Raw genomic sequence first — 24,017 nt, 5'->3', positions numbered from 1 at the left:
ATATACTCAGTAAATTTCCGCATAATATGGAACCGTTGAGTATCCCCCATAACGTATTGTATATGTTCATTAGCACTTTTTATTTATCACTTGACCCCAGGGTCTATTGCGCCAATTCCTTAAAATATAAAACGTAACAACGTAAAGACGTTTGAAATGCAACAGCGTCGAACTGCAGCGCAGTTATCAAAGTTAAACCTTTCAAAATTCATACTATCTACACTAAAGGATTCTATGCGATAAGTTATTTACAATAATTCAATGAGATTAATGTAATATAGAAAATAGCCACCAATACAAAAACGAAAGAATATTTATATAAAGACGAGTCGTTGGTTTTGAAAGCCGACCGCAAGGGAATCAGTGCGAGCCTTGTATTGATGGTTACCTCACATTACACTAAACTAGCTATACATAAAACAATAAATTTCTAGTACATTAAGCTAAACGTATGTGTATCGTTAACGAAATCAATGTTACATTATTTACTAGCGATTATATCTTGTATCCCATTATCAATTATTGTAATTACACAAGTACCAGTAAAACTTTATTCCAATTAGATTCGTAAATAATTCAGTTCAAACTTGTTCAAGTGTATGGTTATGCAAAATATTTTTCGATTGAGCCGCAGTATACGTGTGTAAGGTTAATAAAATAAACGTGAACTAATAATATTTCTCTGCATCGATGGTTTTTTTATACAGCTCCCTTTATGATGTTTTATCAATCGGCACCGGTCAAATTGCACCAACGATCGACGTATCGGTGGCAATGCTAATGGCGGCGGAGAGGTCGGTGGTGCGGTGGGGGAGGGGGTCTCGCTAGTCCGGGGAGTGCGGGGGCCGCGTGCTGAAGTAGGGCGCGGCGTGCGGCTGCAGCAGCGTGAGGCACACGGAGCACACGCGCGCCGGCAGCCCGCGCGGCCCGCTGGGCACGCTGTGCGACACGCACGCGCCGCAGTAGATGCGCCCGCAGTGCCGGCAATGCACCTGTACCACACACGGTATAGTCTTGGGTGATGGACACAGAAACGACACGTGGATTTGAAATCCTGCTAAGTAGCCAGTAAGTCTTTTGGATTTCAGAAATACGGACAGATATGAATGATTCATGAGGAAGTACGAAGCGATGCTTTTTTTGACTAATAATGATGGCCGACATGAATTGACCTAAGGTGCGAGGTACCTTCTTCTTGACAGTGGGTAGTGAGGTATGGCAGGCGGGACACTCGTTCACGTCCTCGTCGTGCTGCCACCGTACTTCCGTATCCTCCTCGCGGATGCGCTGCAGCTGCACCTGGAATATGAACAAGTATAGAATGAAAGAAAAGTCTTGATGAATATTTCTCATATTCCAATAATTACTCATTACATTAACATGCAGTATAAGTTGTCCCTTATACCTTCTTTTAATTTGTATTATTTATTTTAATTATATTTTGTTTTTATTTTATAAACTATGATACTTGTTGAAAAATCTCCGCATTTGGTCGTTTAATTTGGATAGACTTATGAGGACTTACGAGGTCATTACCGTCATAACAGATGACAACTTTGAAAAGCACTAGACGTGTCTGGTGTACCTGAAGCGATTGCGAGAGCCGCACGAAGTCCTGCTGCACCTTCTCGCTGTTGTCCAGCTCCTGCTGCAACACACCGACCCGTTGTCGCACCTCGCTCACTTCCGTCTGCAGTCGCTTCTATGAAATAACAATAGCAGAATATGTTAATAAATTATTTAAGCTTTTATTTACTTGCGAATCCGTAAACACGTGAATTGGGAGACACCAATAGTTATTTAATCAGAAATCAGACATGCTTTATGTTGTGTTGGGTGCATGTATGTATGATGACAAAATATTGATTCTAAATTATTTATTTGTATGTACAAAGCTTGACAAATAAATAATAATATATATTTTTAAATCTTATTAAAATACTATTTCTATTATAGGCCTCTGCCATTGAGAAGATGTATTAACTATTTGTTCTATCTCTATTATAGTACGTATGAACACCTTGTCCTCCAGTAACTGCTCGATCATGTCGTTGGAGTGTCGCAGCTTGTCCGCCAGCTCCTTCATCTGCTCGCGTTCAGTCTGCAACCGGTCTAGCTCCTCTCTGTGATCAAGTAATGTCAATATTTGGGTCCCGGGGGCTAAATTTTGAAAATCGGTGTCACCATTAATTTTTAATTGTAAGAATCATTTTATTTCATCCTCAGTTCAGCTACTAGCTCATAGGACTCGGCGAGGACCCGGGTCGTGCTAATAAAGAGTTACTGGGTCTTTCTATAGAAGAATTTCGTAGTTTGGAAATTGGCAATGGTTACACTCATAATTCTTCTTCGGAAAGCCATCCCGTCGGACTAGGAGAGTCAGAGAACAGAGTGTCCGTGCGGCGCCGCGCGGGGCCGCCCTCGGGCCGGAGCGGGCACGTACTGCGCGCGCCGCAGCTGCGCGTCCCGCTGCGCGAGCTCGTCCTCCCGGCGGTGCAGCAGCGCGGCGTGCTGCAGCAGCTGCGCGCGCAGCTCGTGCTCGGCCTCCGCCGCGCGCTCGCGCCCCGTCTCGCACACGATGAGCTGCTCGCGCAGCTGCAGGCTCAGCTCCTGCAGCTCCTGCGAGACCACACCCCGTGTTACACGTCTCCCCACTGACGGAGGCTGGTTATTTAATACTTTTTTCATAGTATCGATGTAACCAAATTTTGTTGTATTTGTTTTTGCCGTCAATGCGCACCAGTAATACTTTCGTCGTTTAAATATGAACTAAAATGTAATGTTTTTTTTTAAGCCATTGGTTTTAGATTGAGATAAAGCCGCTAGCGATTATAATCAGAAATAGCGGACCGTCCCAGCAGTTCGGTGAAACGTCCGATGAGTGGACATATCTACCTACCGAGACGACCGGCGAGCGTCGAGCGCTCCCACCGGCAAATAATAACTACGAAACGGATCGATGTCTCACCGCGACATTGTCCGGCAGGTTGATTATCTCGTTCTGCATCTCCGCCGCCTTCTTGGTGTACTGGCCGATCAGCATCGCGTTGTCCCGCTCGAGGCTGTCCAGCTTGCGCTGCAGCGTCTCGCGCTGCACGGTGAGCGTGGTGACGTGCTGCAGCGCGCGCTGCGAGGCGGCGTCGGCGTCCCGCGCGCGCGCGGCCAGCTCGTCCCGCGCGTCCCGCAGCGCGGCCGCCAGCTCGGCCAGGCGCGCGGCGCCGGCGGCGCGCTCGGCCTGCCAGCTGCGGATGGTCTCGTCGTGCACGGAGCGCACGCCCTCCAGCTCGTCGGTGGCGAGCGCGAGGGCGCGGCGGTGCGTGTGCGCGCGCTCGCGGGCGGCGTCGGCGCGCGCCTGCTCGGCGACCAGCTGGCGCTCGTAGTTGGCGCACATGTCGCAGCCGCCGCGCTCCGCCGACGCCGCGCCGGACTCGGCCTTCGCGTCGCCGCCGCTGCTGTTCGCGTTGGTCGCGCTCGCCTTGGCTTTCTGGAATAGTTTAGAAAACTCGTCACCGTCGCGTGTGCGTTCAGTTACGCGTTCTATTAGAATTACATTTCATTTATTAGTCGGACGGCGAGTGGTCACACGTGCGTTGCAAGCAGACTAAATACAACAGTTTGGATAACATTCCATTTGATATCTTATCAAAAATGGTACACGTGAGTTGTGATATTAAAAAAATAAGAACATAACGTAAAATGAGTGTCCCGTACCAGGGCCTCCTGCAGCTGCGCGTCGTTCTCCCGCAGCTTGTTCTTGAGCGCCGTGATCTCCATCTCCAGCGGCTGGATGATGGAGCGCAGCAGCTCGTTGTCTTCGCACTGAAACGTCAATCGTATTGACAGATAGACACCTAGAGTTTTATTATATTTTATTATATATAATTTTTTATAAGGAATAAACATTCCAGATTATGGTGTAAAGAATTCTTGACTCAAAATTAAACATTGCAAACATTCTCTAGATCATTAAAAATAGAACGAAAGAAACGAAACAGTTATGTACCTTTACAAGTTCAATCGTTCAAAAGTTAAATCTGAACAAAATCTACAGTTCGTTAAAGATGAGAGATCATCAGCTACCATACGGCAGCATTCGCGGGTAGTTAGCAGTGAACGTGGCGCTACCTTTTTGGAGCTGGCCTGGTCGGCGTCGCTGTCGGCCGTCAGCTTGCGCGCCAGCGAGCGCACGAAGGTGGCCGGCGCCAGCGACAGCTCCTGCCAACCCCACCCGACATACTTCACGCGCGCCTCGGACATCGCATCCCCTCCACTGGCGGCGTGGAGGGGGGATGGGCGGCGCGTTTGCTAACTTTTATTTGACTTTATTTATTTCCACTTAACCGAATGAGCTAGAATCATGGGCACCGGGGAGAACACTGAGTCCAACGAGTTGTATTTCGTTACTTCTAAATGAACTAATTTTAAATTATTATTAGTAAACATAATGACATTTTATGACACTATAATTTGACAGGATTTTACAGAGTTTGAAAGATCGTGAGGACCTCGCACGAACACTCTCGATATTTGTCAATTTAAGAATACAAGAAGACATCTCAAATCATTATTACGTCGTCTTTCCAGGTAGTGAGCGGTTCACGCCGAATGCACCGGATGTATTTAACGAAGCAGATAGCGGAGACACTCTGTTACTTGATCGTTGAGTGGGTAACAAACGGGTTGAGTAGCGATAGGGTAATGAGCTCGTCGCCGATAAGGAATTCACTGCAGAAAAAACTGTTACTAAAACGAAGATAGGCAAATATTTTTAACTATTTGTTGATAAGAATGTTATTAAAATTTGAGCTATGGCTTATGAAATTCGACACAATGTTATAAAAGTATATCGTGCGGAAGCTATATTAGCCCCTATCTTTGGGTCCCCGCCCCATTGGTAGCGTCCTGTGTAGAAGACTAATATTGTGACTAGCTCAGTCTAGTGGCAAGAAAGTGGCGCGCAGGAGACTGTGCCTCGCCCCACCCACACATGTGATTAAAGAGAACTAGTTGTCCGCTGTCACCTGCTGCTGCTGCCGCAGCTGTGCGAGCTGCTGCTCCAGCTCAATGTTCCGCGCCTGCAGACGCCGCACCTCCTCCGTGCCCGAAGACGACGCCTCCACCGTCTCTGTTAGTAAATATATGTCGTTTAAATCCGGCCAACAATAAACAATAGACACCAGAACTATATATATCTGCTAACAAGCAAACCGACAGACGTCCACAATGTTTTGTGAAATTCTTCCAAGGTAACGTTGCACTAATATTACTAATCAGTGCCAAAGTACAGTCATGGCGATAGTGGATCTAGAATTGTCGTTTGGGAGGTTTGACACCCCGTAGCGTTTAGCAAAAAAACACCAAAACCGTAGACAATTTAATTTAGTTTCAGGTAGGGTAATGCTTTCTAAAAAGTTGAATTATAATTTGAAACACGAACAAGATTTGTCACGAAGGAATTGAGCCGCTTTTGAGTCATGAAATAAGCTCCCTTCTTAAATATTAGCCCTTAACTCTTCGGTGACACATTAAGGAGTTTTTTTACTGTTTTAATTCAGCGCAGGTAATGCTACTGGTTCCGCTAGTAATATTATAAATGAAAAAGTAACTCTGACTCTCCGTTACACTTTCACGACTTAGCCATTGAATAGTTTTTTCATGAAATTTTGGTACGGAATAAGCTTAAGCTCCAAGGATGAGTATAGGCTTTTTTAATACATTTGTGCATATGGTATATTTACCTTTAGGACCCCAAAAACAAAATGTCGGCAGCATTTTAAAATCAAGCTATTCCACCGGTTCGCGCACTATTTATAATAGTGTTGAGGAAAATATTAAATTTCGTTATGCGATTAAATTATTTGTGATAACGACAAAAATTATAACAAAAATAATGAGCGATACGCTTTTAAGGATATTAATACGATAAATATATATATAGATTAGGTAAGTTCAGTCTAATTTATTTAATACTAGTTTCCGCACTCTACTTCGCTCGACCGATCGATATATCTTTGAAAGAAAAATGTAAAAGCCTATAAATGTCCTACTGTTGAACAGTGCCTCTTTGAGGAGCTGCGTGGTGGGTTGAGCTTCATTTTGAACCACGCTGCTCTAATGCGGGCTGGTGGATACACATGTGGCTGAATGTTATTGAAATTAGGCACATTGCACATTTCCTTCGTCGCCGTACACGAGATGAATTATAAACACAAATTAAGCAGATGAAAGTTCATGCTTCGGCGCTTGCTTACTAATGAATCCGCAATTATCGGTTAAAATTTACGAATCACTGAGCCATCTCACATAGGCGTTATACCTTTTGTTTTTTGAAAATATTATTAAATGAAAAGTGAATTTTTTTTTATGGCATTGGTTGGCGGACGAGCATATGGGCCACCTGATGGTACGTGGTCACCACCGCCCATAGACAAAGGCGCTGTAAGAAATATTAACCATTCCTTACATCACCTATGCGCCACCAACCTTGGGAACTAAGATGTTATGTCCCTTGTGCCTGTGATTACACTAGCTAACTCACCCTTCTAACCGGAACACAACAATACAGTTTACTGTTATTTGGCGGTAGAATATCTGATGAGTGGGTGGTACCTACCCAGACGGGCTTGCACAAAGCCCTACCACCAAGTCACCAATATAATATTTATTCTATTTTGCAGGATATATAAATGAAATCTTAGATTTAAAAAATGTGTCTGTAAAAGTCTAATTTAAACATTTTAACAAAATAATTACTAAAATATAAGTAACACATACCACTGACAAGTAGCTGCAAGTTTTGAATCTCCGACTTCTGGTTTTCACTCAATATCTGCAACTGCTGGAGCTCAGCCCTCAGGCCCAGCACCTCAGAGTCAAGCTGTTGCTTCTCTAGCACCAACTGACGCAGGTCCTCTGTAATAAACACCATGGATTACTAAAATAAACATAAGTTGAGTTGAGTACATTTATATCACGTAGAAATTATATATATATTTAAAAAATATTGACCCATTTACAATAACATCGACCGTTTAATGATTCCCGATCACTTTTTTTTTTATAATATAGTTAAGGCGAATTGAATTATAAGCCCAAATTAAGACATTAAAAATTCAGTAGTGCTTGCTCCCTAACTACCCCGAAACATGTCAAGCACCCCCGAAAAATTAAGTAACCTGATTGATGAGCATTTAATTTAAGGAGTTACTAGCATTTCTATTTACTAAGCGCAATAGGAGGGCCTATTGTACTTAAAGCTTGTGCTAACAGTGGAGACGACAATAGTCCAAGGGGTCAAGATGGAAGTTGAGACTTTTTACACCACTGTTGACGCATAATAATAAAACAATTTATTAAATAGGAAAATATTAAACTCAAAATTCCAGCCTTCCTACACCTTTATCCTCTATTTATCAAGAGATAAAATAGGACTATGTACTTATCTATAGTAAAGTATGTCTTGTTAATAATACCCTAAAAACACACCCACTGATATACTTAAAATATTATGTCTGGTAAGAGAATTTTATCAAGTATTGGTTAGTTTGTAAGGCTTTAATAGTGTCAAAGCTAAGCTACACTAATGCGATACAGATGCTCTGTATGGACCATGTTTACTTGTTCACACTCAGTAACGAGTCTAAAGCTTAGTATAAAATTAGGAAGACTATTCTTCTAACAAAACTCCGGTCGCATTTAATGTACCATCAGTCTATTTGTTTGATGAACTTGAGTGTATTAATTTTGTATACAAAAGCAAATAGAGTTAAGATCATAAAAGATACGAAATCATTGTCCTTATTGTGAAGTATTATAATTTTAAATAATATTAGGTCATCAATATCACTTAAAAGCAATCTCGGAATACTTATTAAAAATACAAAACAGGTCTGACATCTGGTCAAAACTGCATATTTTATACATCCATTTACATAATATTGTATTATATTAACATAATTATTAAAAAAACTCCAAAACTTTTAGCTATGTAACATACAAGGTCCAAGTAAATGTATACTAGTATCATGTAAGATCAGCGATGTGTACAAACATAGTTGTGGTACAACTATTTTAGTGATGTAGTCTCTATTTGTATTGTACTATAACATTGATAGATGAACAGCAATTGGACAATGAGATGGTAAGACTTTAAATTCATTACTTCCCATAAATACTGGTTAGGTCAAAAGTTTAAGCATTCCTTACATTATCAAAGTACCATCAACAATGGCAACAAAGATGTCATGTTCCTTATGTCTGTCGTTATACTGGCTCACTTAACCTTCGAATCGGAACACAACAAAACCAAGTACTGTTTATCAGTAAAATATATGATAAGTAGATAGTACTTAAAGGGCTTGCAAAACAGAGTTGATCAAACAGTATACTGTATACTGATTTAGGTTATGTTTGATAAACATTGTTTTTGAATCAATGACGACACAAGCCCAATAAATGAACATAATTTATGAAACATTTTTAAAGACCATTTGCTATTGAGAAGAAAATTATAATATATTCATAATAGACATTTAAAAATGATTAATAGTGGTAATTAAATAATATGTTAATAAATTTAAAAAATAATCACACCAATTCACCAATATGACCACAAAACACTTAAAAACAATGTCTAGACGAAAAACATGCAATATTTAAAAGTTATAACAGTGTTAAATATTTTATTATTGTTTAAAAAAAGACCAGAGAACATCATGTCACAAGCATGTCCAAATGAAAATACCATTACCAATTATGAGTTACAAAGAACAATGAAGTTACTAACGGCGAGGTGACACGGTTAGCCAATCTGAACCTACACGTCCAACATCTGTGAACTACGAACCTTCTTTCTGCAAGAATAACTCTTTCATTTTAGCCCTCTGCATGTTAAACTCCTCTTCGAGATCCCTTTTCGCCTGCCCAGGAGCTGAGCCGCCTTCGCACCCATCTTCAACTTGAAACAGAAACACTTCTCAACTTCCTGCAGTATTTACACAAATAAATCGGAAAAGAAAACACACCTTTCATTACAGTGGACTCCTTCGACATCTTCGTTTCGTCCATTGCGACCCGCTTTCTCGCTGCAGCTATTTAATTATAACAGAGATCCTGGACATGCTTTTAACAACTAATTGAGTTTAATATTGTAAAACAAATCATCGGAAAATTCTTATAGTGATCATGAAAATACGAAAAATAGTTGACAAATTGACGTTATTTGTCATGACAAAAGATATTTCGCACAGATAATATAAAAAGAATACTGTCTGCATAGATAATGAAGCACTGTCAATAATTCCTAATCGACCGCTTTATTATATGATACAGATAATGGTACTATGGGGTCAAATTTCTATTATTGAAAAAATTGCTAAACCAATATACATAAAATTTATATTAGAAGAGACGGTGCGTTTTGGAGAAGGTTTGAATATATAATAAATCTGCTGACGGTTTCGCTTGTTTTTATAAAAGATAATACAATCCCTTTTTGAAGTGATAACTTCTTATGTGAGAGTAAATCGCTTCGTTACCTAACGCGTTGCGGTGCCAGTCTATCTGGATGCCTTTTCTCTTACGCATACGATAGTCATACTCTTCCTCTTTCACTCTAACCCACAGTCATATTTCGGACAGCTTAACTTATCACTTCTACCGGACATCCCGGGATGCACATATACTTTTATTTTAATAACAATCATATATCTATAAATTAGCAAGGAACATTTTTAATGAAAAAACTCAAACTTTAGGGTTGAGAGCTATATCAAAAATTAATTAAATAAACGATTTATAAAAAAACTATACTGCCACACGTTCTTATAATTTTTTCATGATTAATCTTTATTTATTTAATACTGGCTATAATAATAGTAATATAAATCTAACTGATACAATAGTATTTCTAGGAATCACTAAAGACTCAAAACTTCAGTAGAATCCTAATTTATCAACCCTGACAAGGAGACTCAGCTCCACAGAACAGGTGGTTAGAAAAGTTAGACGACTAACTGACGCTGTATGATAATAAAACTTCGATTAGTATACTTTGGTTACTTTCATAGCATTATGTTTTAACTTTTACGGAATATTGGTTTAGGGTAAATCTACAAATAGTGAAACTGATTTCATCCTGCAAAAAATCTTGGAGCTCGAGGAGTCTCGAGCTCCAAGTTTCGGGATGTTTTTAATAAAGATGCTTCACAATATGTGACGCTAAATGAATGAATTTTAAGTCAAAGCATGCACCATCGACAACGACCTTGATGCTCTGATCTGCCAAAAAACTGATTTCCCGGGAAGCTCATATTAAGAAAGCTGCGAAAAAAGCATTTTGTGCCAAACACAATCGAAGGCTTTCGCTATATCCAAACTGGCTGCCAATACCTAATCCTTGGACTCAACTGCTTTCGTCCATCTATGTGTCAGGTAAACTAGAGCACCGGCTTAGCGACCCCGACGGAAACAGTACTGGCGGTGGCTGATCAGCCTGTGCTTATTGATGTTTCTTTATTTTTTATTTTAGTTATTTTATATCTATATAGATATATTTATATATCTGGTCACTATTCCACGCTGTCATGATTTAAATTATATAATTTTTTATATTTATTATAGTATTTAATGAAAACAAAACGATTGTAAATGTAATAAGTAATGTAAGTATGGTTTAACACTATGTAGGATCGGGTTAATAATTAAGATATTTATTTATTCGTAAAACTTATATTTGAATTAGTAGCGATGTATTAATTGATCGTAGCTCAGTTACAATATGTTACGTACAGTTACGATAACTGTTGAAAACAATATAACATTAGAATCATCGTTATCTTAATTATGACAAATAAATAATTAGCTTACTATTACAAAATAATCTTTGTCTAATCATACGTGAACATATCAGCGCCATCTTCTAAATTTACATTAAAGAATAATCCAAGGCACAGACATATCACAGGTTTAACGTGTATTTTAATCATTAATTACGTTAATAAACATTACATTATTTACACTTATTTCATGACATACAGATACACAAACTCAAGTAAATGCAATAATATACAGCGAATAGATCCGTGCAGACTAACATGACTAATAGATGGCGCCGATTCACTATTTTAACTATCCGTCGCTAGGTGGCACTAGAAGCCCAGCCGCGCCTCCCTGAAATGTCTCCCGGTGGCCAGGTCTTCCAGGCAGGGAACTTGAACTATATTGAAATAGATGTGGCCCATGAGATGGGCCGCGGATGTATTCGTGGCCTTGAGGCAGTCGAACAGCATGTCGTCGCAGGTGCAGTGCGACTTGCTGTACAGAGAGTTGTTGGTGAGGTTGTAGCGGCGGGAGAAGGCGCGCACCTTGCTGGGGCACAGGTCGTGCGTGCGGCAGCAGCGGTCCAGCGCGCGGTCCGCGCCCAGGTCGTGGTAGTCGGCCGCGATGTCGCCCGTGCCGCACCACTTCGTGCCTGCGGTGGACATCCTTTTAGCTTGAGGCGTATACGTAAGCGTTTTGAAGCTATTACTAAACGTTCGCTCATTGCGGCTCGTGTGTAGCAGCAACAGAAGTGGACAATTATTACGAGCTACGTAATTGTGTGCTGGTTAATCTAATTGCTTGCAATCAACGAACTGTTATTAACGAGAAAACTTAAATGGAATTAAGCTGTTATTGGAAACACTATGGGGAATTTATTTGAAAAATATTTGAAATCAATTAATTTTACTTTTGCTTCTATCAGAAGTTTTTTTAAGAACATAAAACATTCATGACGTCGATTTCAAGTTAAGTTCGTCCGACGCCTTCGAATTATTATTAATTTCAAATAAAGTTTTCATTATATTCAGTTAAGTAGTTTGTTATTGATGTATCGAATATTAAGCATCCTTAAATTGCAAAATTACCACAAGTCTTGGGAACTAAGATATTATATCCCTTGAACCTTTAATTATACATTGGCTCACTCGTTTACAACACAAGTAATATTTAGTATTGCTGTTTGGCGGTCGAATATATGAGGAGTAGGTGGTGTAGTGTTTTTGAGCCGAGTATACGGTGGTGACCTAATGCTAAGTGGTCAACACTGATCAGAGTCATTGGTATCCTAAGTAACATTTCCTTACATCGCTAATGACACTAATCTTGGGTGAAGTAACTAAGATGTCATGTCTCTTGAGCCTGTAGCTGGGTTTCTCGCCGTTCGGACACAACAACCCAACAGTATTATTATATATGGCGAGTGGGTGGTACCTATCCCAGTGTGGCTTGGCCAATGCTCTACCAGTAAGTAAAACGAATAAAATCTGCAAGTAATCGGAATTTATACGAATAGCTCACCTGGGATGATCCCCTGCAGCAGCGACAGAGGGCTGCCCCCCAGCAGGCCGGCGTGCGCGCCGCCCGCGCGCAGTCGGTCGTGCGCCGCGCCCGCGCTGCGCTCCCGCCAACCCTCGCGCCGACCCTCGTCGCTAGCTTCCACACCCTCCACCTGGGAAATTAATGTGTCACAACATAGAGTACCATAGCTCACTAGAGAACGAATCTATATATATATAATTTATTGCACTCCAATTAACATAATATTTACATAGAAACACGATAAATGATGAAATGTATAAAATTTTATGAGGTGCAACAGGCGGCCTTTTCACTAAAGCCCGATCTCTTCCGGCAAACTTTGGGCGGAGGGCCGATTGTTAAAATTATACTATTAGTCGGGGTCCCCGTCCGTCTTTCATAAAGATTTTATCTAGATATATAATTTATATTATATATATTTGATTTGATAGAGAACAAGACGACATTAAATTTACACGTATATTCATATTCCACGTAGACGTACCTAATGTTACGTCCATAAAGATTAAGATCGGAACATTCGATAAAAGAACCATGGAAATGAATGACGGATGTGTACATAAGCCCGTAGAAAATAACACGAGTCAGTAAAATGATTGACTTTTAGTAAATGTCAATACTCGATAAACATACGTATATCTGCACCGTCCTCAATATTGCAAGATAAGTACAAATTTTTTTACAAGCCCCGATAGACCACTCGGAATATTAACAACACTTACGACTTATTAACAAAGAGACGCGTCGGAGAATAAGCTCGAAGTTGTGTTTTTAAGGTTATATTTCTATGCATTTTTTAAACTTCAAATTCACAAGTTTATATATTTGAAACTTTGTACTCAATAAAATAAGAATGGCAGGTAGTGTTCAACTAAAAACTGGCATAGAACTTGACTAAAGTCAAGTTTTTTTTAAGTATCATAAAAATACAGAAAAATATATTTATAAAAACGCGTGGATGACACTTACTACTTCGTAAATAATATTAGACTTATTTTTTGTGTATTGAAGTTGATATTATTTCAGAAGTTTGGAGCACAAAGCAACGAAACAATATTTTGCTATACAATGTATAAATCAGCATAATTTGGTACGAGGACAAACTATATATGTAATCTATATAAATGAATTGAATTGAACTGTCTATCTGTGATTTCAAATATATATAATTAAATTGTGATGACCTGTTTTTGTAAAACAGGTAAAAAATACTAATGTAAATATTGGCGTTTTCCAGGTTATCGTTAAGTTTTCATTTTGTCTAAATAGGTTCAATTGAGATCGCGTTACTAAATAGTTATAGTACCCTAAAGTATATACATATTTCTATGTATAATACAAATTTAACGCGGTTTAAGCCGCAGCGCAGCTTGTGTATTGTACTTGTATCCAGCTCGTATCCATAAACTAGTATTTCGTGAAGTGGGAAGAGGTCAGTCGCGTGTGGTCGAGATTTCATCTCAGTTTCGCTTAGCTCAGCGCTTTAGTAACTTGAAAAGAAATCAGGTCAAGGGCATATTCGCCAGCGCACGCTTTGTTGTAGTTAGCTCACTGGACCGACGGACGATTTATTGTTGTATATATTATAAGTCAGACCATGTAACGACAGAGGTCAAAAATGTTTTAGCAAACTAACGCTTAGCAAACACTTTCATCAGAAGTCGGCCATCGAGCGCACGACAAACAGTTTCGTCGATATATCTTGGAGCACCAATATATATTTTCAATATGATATATATGCAGTGAGTCAAGTCGGCATTTGAATTAGGATCTCAGGGTACAACCTTATAATCTAGCTAATGCTACAATCCAGTACTGACAGCACGAATATTGTCCACCTAACACGGTTGATGTTTGACTCCAATGCTTATAAACAATAGTCATTGAAAATCGTACAATAACGCCCGATTCTGTCAATTGTCGGTTATTTAAAACCGAGCCACGGCTTTTGTTTAAAGACTGTAAGTATACATGTTATAATTTATTTTTTGCTCCTTCTTTTATTAAAAAATACCTTTATAATCAAGTACAAGAAACATAGCTCATCTAGAGTTCCAGTAAATTGTATAGTTACGTACTTTTTGTTTATAACATGTTTCTGTTTGTATACAACAACAGAGCCTGGAATAACCTGGTGTTTCTCCAGCCACCAAACCACTAGAAAAAGTATTGCCCAGACGTGTGGCGGCCGACTGTAAATATCTCACAAATCCTTGTTTTTAAGTAACGCTTACTTATTGTTGTATCAAATTGTAAATACTGATCCCAATCCAAAGCCAAAAATTCAAAAATATTTAAGTAAGTTTAATGCTTCTAGCATTAAACTTACTTACTGATTGTTAAGAAAAAAAATCTACCACCGGTTTGGTTTTTACGACTAGTCTAAGATGGAACGCGCTTCCCTATAAGATACATACTCACACAATGGTTAACTTAAAATGCATGGAGGTCACCATAAAATTTCGTTATTTATGTTGGTACATGGGAATTGCCAACAAAAATTACAATAACCCAAAAACTATTACAATTCAACGGAGTTTTATTTTTTACATTAACAGCCTGTAAATTTCCCACTGCTGGGCTAAGGCCTCCTCTCCCTTTGAGGAGAAAGTTATTGGAGCATATTCCACCACCCTGCTCCAATGCGGGTTTTCCTTTATTATAAACACAAATTAACCACATGAAAATTCAGTGGCCTGGGTGTGAACCCGAAGTCACCGGTTAAGATGCCCGCGTTCTAGCCACAGGGCCATCCAGCTCATGTCTATGCACTTATTTATATATTCATTGCACTTTCAATTATAGGCAATTACGGTTCCTCTATAAAATGGGTCGGTTACGTAAATAAGAAAAGTGGAAGCTAATGATGATGATGTAAATGTTATTTGGTACCTGCTGGCACTGTCCCATGAGCTTGGTCATTTGTAGGAAGGTGATGCCCAGCGGTCGGTTGATGCGGCTCAGCTGCCGAAGTAGTCGGCTCGTGTCGTCCTCATCACTGAAAAAACATTACAATTCTCATTATTAAGTTAGTTATGTTTCGCATATGTTTATACATATATATATGGGTGAGATAATGGGCCATTTGATGGTACGTGGTCACCACTACCCATACACAATAGTGCTGTAAGAAATATTAACCATTCCTTACATCGTCAATGCACCAACCTTGGGTATTAAGATGTTATGTATCCTTCGAACCAGAACCCAACAGCTCATCTAAACTGTACACGATTTAGATCTTTTAAAAATCTTTGATTGATAGATTTTTAAACTCTAGTCTCTGAACTCTAACATAAGATCTTAATTCTTAAACCGTGAGTGATGTGTAAATGTAATGTAATGTAATTTGTAATTGTAAGTTAATAAGTTATCTAAGTAAGCAGTAATTAGTGCCGTACGCTCTACAATCTGTTAAGCGTACTTACTGATCGACAACATAAAGTAGTAAAATAACAAAATATTACATTGACACGATATATCGGTGCTGCATTTTTAAAAACAATGCAATTATCTAAAAATACTCTTATTAAGATTATGTTTAGTGGTACATAATACCAACGACACATTGATAAAAACGGCTTCATAAACTCTTAAATTAATTTATTATTGGCAAGCTATCTTAAGAACAAAACAATTGAAAATACCAAATCAAGTTTATCGAACGATTTCATGGTATTTTATTATTCATTTGTAAATTATTCTTAATTCTTATATTCATGTTTCTCCGTCACATTAAGATGTAATCACCTAAGAAACAGACAAATTAACATATTTCATCATCATATATATATGTATGATTATGTAATGTGTAATCCAACGGCTACAATACTTTCTTTTAACATCTCCGTAGTCGGATAAAACCTATTTCCCTGTTAATGAGAAGTTATTTTCGGACTACGCTTAAAAGACACACTTGAAACCTCGACGTATACAAAAAAATATAAAATAGGTCAGTTCTAGGCTAAATTTAGACTCGGACCTGTAACTGTATTTTAAAATGTGACCTACACTTTCATTTTCGTCTTTGACATTTGAAAACTATTGAAAACATTTTAAAGATAAAAATTAATTATATTATTAAAATAAGTAATAATATAATTAAGCAAAATTCACTTCTTTTTTCATTATCTGTCGGTCTCTATGGAACTGGATAAAATTGACTTAAAAGATTACATATGCTTAGTCAAATAAAAGTTCGTGCTACAAAAAGTATAATATACAATACATTTTTTTTTAATTTAAATATATATATTTAAAAGCGAAATACCACACACTGATTAATCACAAAATCTCAGAAACTATAACACCTACAAACTTGAAATTTGGCGGGTAGGTTCCTTATAGGATGCAGACATCCGGTAATACGATAATCCACCCCAAAGGGAGTAAAACGGAGTTTGGAAGTTTGTGTTTTATAAATTTACGCGAGTAAAGCCGCAGGTTTAGCTAGTATATATATATTTAGTAAGTACATATGTGTACTAGATTGTATTGTGCATATCTTTCATTTCACTTCAGCTCAATCGGTAGAATAGTTTAAAACTTAGAAGCAAAAACGCGCGGTAAATCCTAAATCATGAATGACTTATGTTCAACGATAAGCCACAGACGTTTTATTCTAAGATATATCCTGTCAATGTATCTTTACTTATGGTCATATATTTGTATATCTGAGATGAAAGACGTGTCGAGCTGGAAACGCGTATAGATAGAATAATATTTGTATAAACAGGTTCAAACGCCATTTAAATGTGATACAAGATGTCTTGATATGGAACTTTATGAATATGGGCAATCGGGTAAGTTTCCAACCCTCGTTCAAACGCGGAGGGAAGCCGAAGGGCTGCTACTGAACGTTGTCAATTTTTAATGTACACCACACAGCGTGACCTTTGATTAGTTCTATGCAATAAATCAATAAATATTTCAAGAGCGGCTTATTGTATGACGACCGTAAATGTATCATAATATGTCCTCGTTGTAGAAGCATTGGCAAATGTTTTGAATATTATTTTTTAAATATTGAACATACTCGTTATTATTTGTCCATCAATTAATAAACACGCTCAACAAAAATTAGCATCGTTTTTTATATGTAGATATACTATAGATATACGTATATCATAAAATAATTGGAATGAAACTATTTTATAATATATATTTTGAGGTTATTTTTTTATGAAATATTATTTACTTTTTTACTTGGTGGTAGGGTTTTGTGCAAGCCCGTCTGGGTAGGTACCACCCACTCATCAGATATTCTACCGCCAAATAACAGTATTCTGTATTGTTGTGTTCCGGTTAGAAGGGTGAGTGAGCCAGTGTAATCACAGGCACAAGGGACATAACATCTTGGTACCCAAGGTTGGTGGCGCATAGGTGATGTAAGGAATGGTTAATATTTCTTACAGCGCCTTTGTCTATGGGTGGTGGTGACCACTTACCATCAGGTGGCCCATGTGCTCGTCCGCCAAGCAATGCAATAAAAAAAAAAACTTTTGAAAAATTTCGTTGCTCTGACAAACTAACTAAAATATAATTAATTGATTTTTATAATAACATTATTCAGCTTGTTTGAATTTTTTGGATAAGTCATCCTTTGATTAATACTTTACTTTCCCTAAATTTATTTCGTTGAAATCATTCTGTAGGATTTACTTACCAAAATAATAATTATTATTACCATCTGTAATACGCCACCTCTTTAAACAGTTAAATAATTATAAGTCTAATAAGTAAATTGTTGAAGTTAAGAAAGCATATTACGATAACTTTTTACGATACAAATAAAATAACAATTAATAACATAACAACACACAATGAATATTGACGACCGCGTCATCAATATTAGTACCAGTTTATATAACATGACCTCGACGAATCGCTTTCTCTACATCCTGATACCAAAAACTGGTTCAGAGATCTTCAAAATCCATGGATAAGTAATAAAATGAATATGCCTGAGCATCAAATATTTAAGCCTTTAACTAATTAAAAAAAAAAAGAACGTGCTTATATATAACTGGTTATAAATTACCTACACGTAGGGATCAGTGATCGGTTAATTTTTGTAGTATTTTGTATTAGATTTAGTATTAAAGCATATTATTAATTATTCTTGAATCATTTTTTTATGATATTGATAGACGGACGGGCAAATGGGCCACCACCACCCATAGACATGGGCGCTGAAAGAAATATTAACCATTTCTTACATGACCAATGGGCCACCAACCTTGGAAGCTTGTACACTAGCTCACTCACCCTTCAAACCAGAAAAAAATACAAAGTGGTGGTACTTACCCAGACGGGCTTGCTCAATTAATAAGTAACTGATATCTATTAACAAATGTCCTTCTGATTGAATTTCGGCCACAAGAGCCATTGTAGTTGCTATAGAGCCGCATAATTTAGTGTCTCAATCTCATCTATCTCATCTATCAAGTCTGATAGTATGAACATCCAACACGTCAGAAGAGAGATCTGGTGCAGGATACATTTTATGTGTTGTGTGTGTTGGTGCTCGGGACTGTATCACTGCGAAGATTCTACTTCTTGGATGATCATGTAAATCACACCTGAATCTAGCCTTATAGCCACTAGGCCAACGAGGTAGATGCTTATAACATATTAAAATTAAAGTCACGAAGAATGATACAATTTAGAGACACGATTGGCATTTATAATACGTATTAAATGCTTTTTCCAAGGGCAGAGGCGATCACATACGATTAGATGGACATTAGATTTTGCATGAGTTTGTTGTTCATAGAATGATATAGTAAAAATAGAAAGTCAATTTTATAAAATTTTAAATGTTATGGTTATTTTTATTACTAACAGTATTTAAAACGGGATATTTACCATGTTTTTTCACGAGAACAAGACATTCGTAGATAATGTCGAAATATCGAGCTCCAACAAATAAAAATAAAAAACATGGTAATTATCCCGTTTTAAATACTGTTAGTCAATTTTATAAGTTACCGACGTACATGAGAATGAACACTACGACAGTAAGTATTACTGTTTTGGCGCACAATATATGATAAATGGGTGGTACCTACTAAGATTGGCTTGCCCCAAAGTTATAAAATCAAGTTAACTATATTGTAAGTAATCTGATATGGTATAATATATTAATTTTTACCAAATATTATTTTGAGTTTTAGATGAATTCAAATATTTGTCAAACAAAACTATTGTCGAATAAATATGGACGTCACAAAGCAAAATTCAAAATATGTACCCACTAAACTGAAGTAGAGTAACATGGTTTTTTTGGTTCCTCATAATTTTCAACAGCCTTAAAGCGTATTTATTTTACGTATTTTACGCGTACGTTTTAATATTGAAGCATTAAATAAACGAATTAAAAGTCAAAATAAAAAATATGAAAGACTACCGATTCGCTCCGGCTTCGAACGGGTACAATTTTATACTGTCAGTAAAAAATGGGTCAGTAGTATCGGAATTTACTCCTACATACAAACAAACAAATTGTACCAGCTTGTAATATTAATATAGAAAATACCCAAATTTTAATAGAGATGCCAAAAAATTAAAACAGTTGTTTATAAGTGATTGACGAGGCCTTATCGGAGTTATTTTCCCAGCAATGAATAATTTTCACATTATCGAACTTTAATAAATAGAACAAATGATATCGTCGTCGGTATTTTAACTCGGAAGCCATGCAGTCACGGTCGAGTTCAGGCGCAGTCACACGTGAGGAAGTGTCGCTTCCGAAACGGAATGGAATATATATATTTCCAGTAGAGACAGCTATTCAATAATTTTCTCTCTCACTACGTAAATATAACAAATGATATACCTAATATAATTTTTAGCTTTTGTTACTTTATGAAATTCTGTTTTGTACAAACTGACCGACAGCGAATGCTTTCAGTTCGCCTTAATTCCAAGTCTGCGTAATTTAGTTGGTCAATAAATGTTTTAAATAAATAATATCAAGAAGAAGGCCAGTGGTTAAGAGTCGAGACTGGATCAGTTGTTGCAATGTGTGAATCTTAATGTGATTAAAACATTATCGATTTATAGTCCGAGAGAAGCTAAAAAAACTATTATATAGCAATAAACAACCTTCATAAGGATTAAAATTGAAATTGATTATAGAATTAATTTTTCAAGCTGAAATATGAGAAATTTCCGTTTATCGAATCCGGCATTTAAAAAGTAATAAAGGTACCTTCTATACGACATGAAGCTCGACACTGTTGGTGTAAATTACGATAATTCGAGACGGTTGAAATGTGGTTCACTGGGTTACTACTACAAACAACATAGCACACATAGCACCGTGACGTTTTCGTCGTCTACACAATCTTGTCCTAACTGAAGTAACGGTACATTATTGTAAATACGTTTTTTTCTTTTATTTATAAAAATTTTATAAAACATTGTGTGTATACTTTTGTTGAATGAAATGGACTTCATTGGTGTGATATAAAAGTTATGATAGACACTGATAAACCCAGTACAATGTATGTATCCAGTATGAAGAAAAAAAAGCAATTCTTCTAAAGATTAAAGTTATTACGAACTATTTTATGTACCTACGGTCATATTATATTTTTTATTATAAAACAGTAATAAGACTGCTTATTAATTTTATATTACAAAACCCACATATTTTTTTAAAGTCAGAGCTTTTTTAAAATATGTGTTAGTCAAATAAGTTACATTTAAGCGAAACGTTTCTGACGCAGTTTCTCTTCACAAACGTGTACGTTCGCACACTTCAATTTTGGAATAATAATTTTTAAGAGTAAGTTAACTTTAACGAAGGGACATAAATAATTTATTATACAGTTCTTGATTTCACCTAACAATGTAGACATAGGTGAAACAGGCGCAGGCGCACATCGCGGAAGACAACGCAACTAGAAAGTGCCAAGTGCCACTTAGGTGTCTCGCGGCCCTTCCATTTGTCATTGATACAAACTGTCGCAACCGATCAGAAATTAACACATTTAGTAGAAACAATACATTTTTAAATATATTTATCATACATTGGATGATAATACAATTTAAATATAAGAGAAGTGCCAATGATTTATTCATTAATAGTTCGCGGAGATTAGATTAAGATCGTCCAATTTAATCATCTGTCATTTGGTCGAAAATACGAAAGAGATTGATCGCTTAGCGAGTGCCGATGTTATTTTTCAAACGTCAAGTTAGTTACCTGATAAATCAAATACGTCGTTGCTATAGATTTTGATAATTTCTACAAACGAAAGCAATATTAAGAATGTACTTGTCAGGTACATAGCAAATTTTTAAAATTGATATTTTAAATCTAATAAGTACTGTCAGTAATGGATAATATATGAAATACTTTTCATTAATTATAAATGATAACTAACCAAAACACTTCGATATTTACGGCATTTCAGTTAAATCACATCTGATAACTCTTATTTATGTGCACTATTAATATTATTCAAGACAGGTAACCTTAACAATTAATGTCTAGTGTTATAAATATGACACAAAATTGGCTATTAATATAAGCTGTACTTATGTGTTTGTATATATATGTATTTCTTATAGTGCAATTATTTAATTCGTTATATGTCTACAATAATTTGCAGATTTTATACTCTTACGAGTATGTCGAATTTTCAGTGTTCTTTTTTAAAGTTACATCCCTATTTCGAACTCAAATCGATCCGGTGATACCACATAATTTGTGATATTTGATATGATGTTCCTTCAAAAGGTTTTAGGAAAAATTAGAAAGGCGGAGTATAGAATACAAAAAATAACTGAATTTTTCTTATTAAGACATTAACTGGGACAAGTAACAATTAAGTGGGACACTCACAGTTTGTAAATTTTGAGTCATTCTGTTGTGAAATTCTGAGCAAAAAACAACTTGAATTTAAGAAATTGGCATAGTTATAATACGCACCTGGAAGAACTTTTAGGTTTGCGTGGTCACTCCCAATTTTTGAATTGGATTTTTGTACAATTGTGTTATGAAAGGGACAGAACAAAGAGTAGGAGTGCACACACTTTTCAACTATAATAATATCTCCCATGTAGATAACTCTTTAAGATGGCTGCTGTGGGAAAATGGCTCGTATACTTTTTAAATAACTGACCTATATTGCACCACAATTTCCAATCGTCGACGTATCCACCGTGCACTTCAATAAATTCAATTACTTTTCAACTTATCCTTGAGTATAGAAGGCATTAATCAATAATCGAAGTTATTCGAAGTAGTAATTACACGAGGTCGAGAAATACCGTGTCACACGAGTGCGGGCTGACAATCGACTCTTTATCGACCAGATGATTATAGTTTCCATGTTTGGACTGACCAAATTTTATATTTCCTTGAACATAAATTATTGTGTCATAATATTAGTTCTGCACCGTATAAACTACCCCATTGGACTAGAGGCTAGATTATTATGCCAGACCCGGAAGTCGCATGTTCAAGCCTCGGGTCGATGAAGAAGTTTTCGGGTTATTTCGTCGTTAAATTCGCAATAGCAGCTCGTTAAGCCGTTGGTCCCAAATCTAAACTCCTGGTCCTATCGAATTTGCGTCTCGCCGAAATATGTCAGAAGGACATTTTACCTACGCTTTAATTTTTTATTTGATACTGGAAGTTATATGGAAGAAAGGAGAACCATTACCGCCTAAACGTGGAGATTGACACTAAAAATATTAACCATATCTTACCGTCGACGGAAATTTAACCATGGAAACAACAAATCTATTCACCCTTTAAACCGGAACACAGTAACAAATAGCATTGCATTGGTACTAACCCAGACGGGCTCGCATAAAACCACCACCATGTAAAATACCCTCTTCCAATTTGGGATATAAGTTAAATCAAGCCTTGTTTCTCTAATTTAATATAAATGGCAATGGTTTTATTTATTTTTATAACAATATTTATTCATGTCACTCGTATTCATAAATAAATTAAGTGTTATTTGTGTTAGTTCTATGTAAATTATTATTATTGCCAAGATCGGCGGTAAGCATGTTACCCGTTGAATCATAACTTATTTTGACATAACACGCGTTACAAAATCATATTATGTCACTTGTTGAGTGTCCAAGCGCATATACCCCTGACCTTATCCTCGTAACTTCATTGAATCACAAATCCGAGCCTTTGCACTTTTCCAACATCAGTGAAGAGAAATCTGTTTACATATTTGTTTACATATTTCTCTGTTTGCAAACATTAACCGCTCAGTGATTTCAAAGTCGCAGGTTCTATCTTGACCCTCGGGTTATTATCCTACTACGACCCCTAGTTTTACGTTTCGAGTTAGGTACAGAAATAATTTCATATTAGTAAATCCTTTATAATTGGCAAATATCCGAATTTTGATTACAGATTGAGACGACAAGTCATCATTACATAGTATAAAACAAAGTCACTTGCCGCTGTCTGTCCCTATGTATGCTTAGATCTTTAAAATTACACAACGGATTCGAATGCGGTTTTTTTAATAGATAGATTGATTCAAGAGGAAAGTTTATAGTGGATGTAAATAAACACATTTTTTGCTGTTTACATTGCAAACGCTGACTGAACCCTATGATATATATCAAAATAATGTACTACAGTATTGTACACCTTATAAAGGTCTTCAAAA

General features: G+C 37.0%; 2 protein-coding genes across 4 annotated transcripts in view; both read right to left on the bottom strand.

Annotated features, from left to right (window-relative positions):
* Nucleotides 1–691: 691 nt before the first annotated feature.
* LOC125068160 (rab GTPase-binding effector protein 1) lies at nucleotides 692–9,216 on the bottom strand. Of its 3 annotated transcripts, XM_047677197.1 has the most exons (13): nucleotides 9,024–9,216; nucleotides 8,846–8,956; nucleotides 6,775–6,912; nucleotides 5,022–5,125; nucleotides 4,126–4,215; nucleotides 3,712–3,819; nucleotides 3,192–3,484; nucleotides 2,969–3,125; nucleotides 2,444–2,619; nucleotides 2,021–2,123; nucleotides 1,586–1,702; nucleotides 1,189–1,299; nucleotides 692–992 (listed from the first exon to the last, which is right to left on the bottom strand). In XM_047677197.1, exons 1-13 carry the CDS (start codon nucleotides 9,064–9,066, stop codon nucleotides 825–827), a joined length of 1,719 nt encoding a protein of 572 aa, XP_047533153.1. In that variant the 5' UTR covers nucleotides 9,067–9,216; the 3' UTR covers nucleotides 692–824. The 3 variants fall into 3 exon arrangements, with proteins under 3 accessions (XP_047533153.1, XP_047533151.1, XP_047533154.1); XM_047677195.1 differs by having other exon boundaries at nucleotides 2,969–3,484; XM_047677198.1 differs by lacking the exon at nucleotides 8,846–8,956 and having other exon boundaries at nucleotides 2,969–3,484.
* Nucleotides 9,217–10,746: 1,530 nt separating this feature from the next.
* The window catches only part of LOC125068137, a 29,064-nt gene continuing 15,793 nt past the window's right edge, over nucleotides 10,747–24,017 (bottom strand). The window contains exons 2-4 of the mRNA XM_047677156.1: nucleotides 15,253–15,358; nucleotides 12,340–12,490; nucleotides 10,747–11,470 (exon numbers count right to left, since the gene is read on the bottom strand). Coding sequence (XP_047533112.1) covers nucleotides 11,148–11,470; nucleotides 12,340–12,490; nucleotides 15,253–15,358 — 580 coding nt within the window. The 3' untranslated portion in view covers nucleotides 10,747–11,147. The remainder of the gene's footprint in view (nucleotides 11,471–12,339; nucleotides 12,491–15,252; nucleotides 15,359–24,017) is intronic.

The sequence above is a fragment of the Vanessa atalanta genome, chromosome 13 (genome assembly GCF_905147765.1).
Source record: "Vanessa atalanta chromosome 13, ilVanAtal1.2, whole genome shotgun sequence".
Taxonomy (NCBI): domain Eukaryota; kingdom Metazoa; phylum Arthropoda; class Insecta; order Lepidoptera; family Nymphalidae; genus Vanessa; species Vanessa atalanta.
Note: the sequence above shows the minus strand (reverse complement) of the source record. Positions and strands in the feature narration are given on the sequence as shown.

Coding starts and splice junctions, on each gene's coding strand:
- LOC125068160 (XM_047677195.1), bottom strand. CDS start 9,066: ATGGACGAAACGAAGATGTCGAAGGAGTCCACTGTAATGAAAG. Junction 8,957..9,023: donor GGAGTCCACTGTAATGAAAG/GTGTGTTTTCTT, acceptor TTCTGTTTCAAG/TTGAAGATGGGTGCGAAGGC. Junction 1,300..1,585: donor GGCTCTCGCAATCGCTTCAG/GTACACCAGACA, acceptor TTCATATTCCAG/GTGCAGCTGCAGCGCATCCG.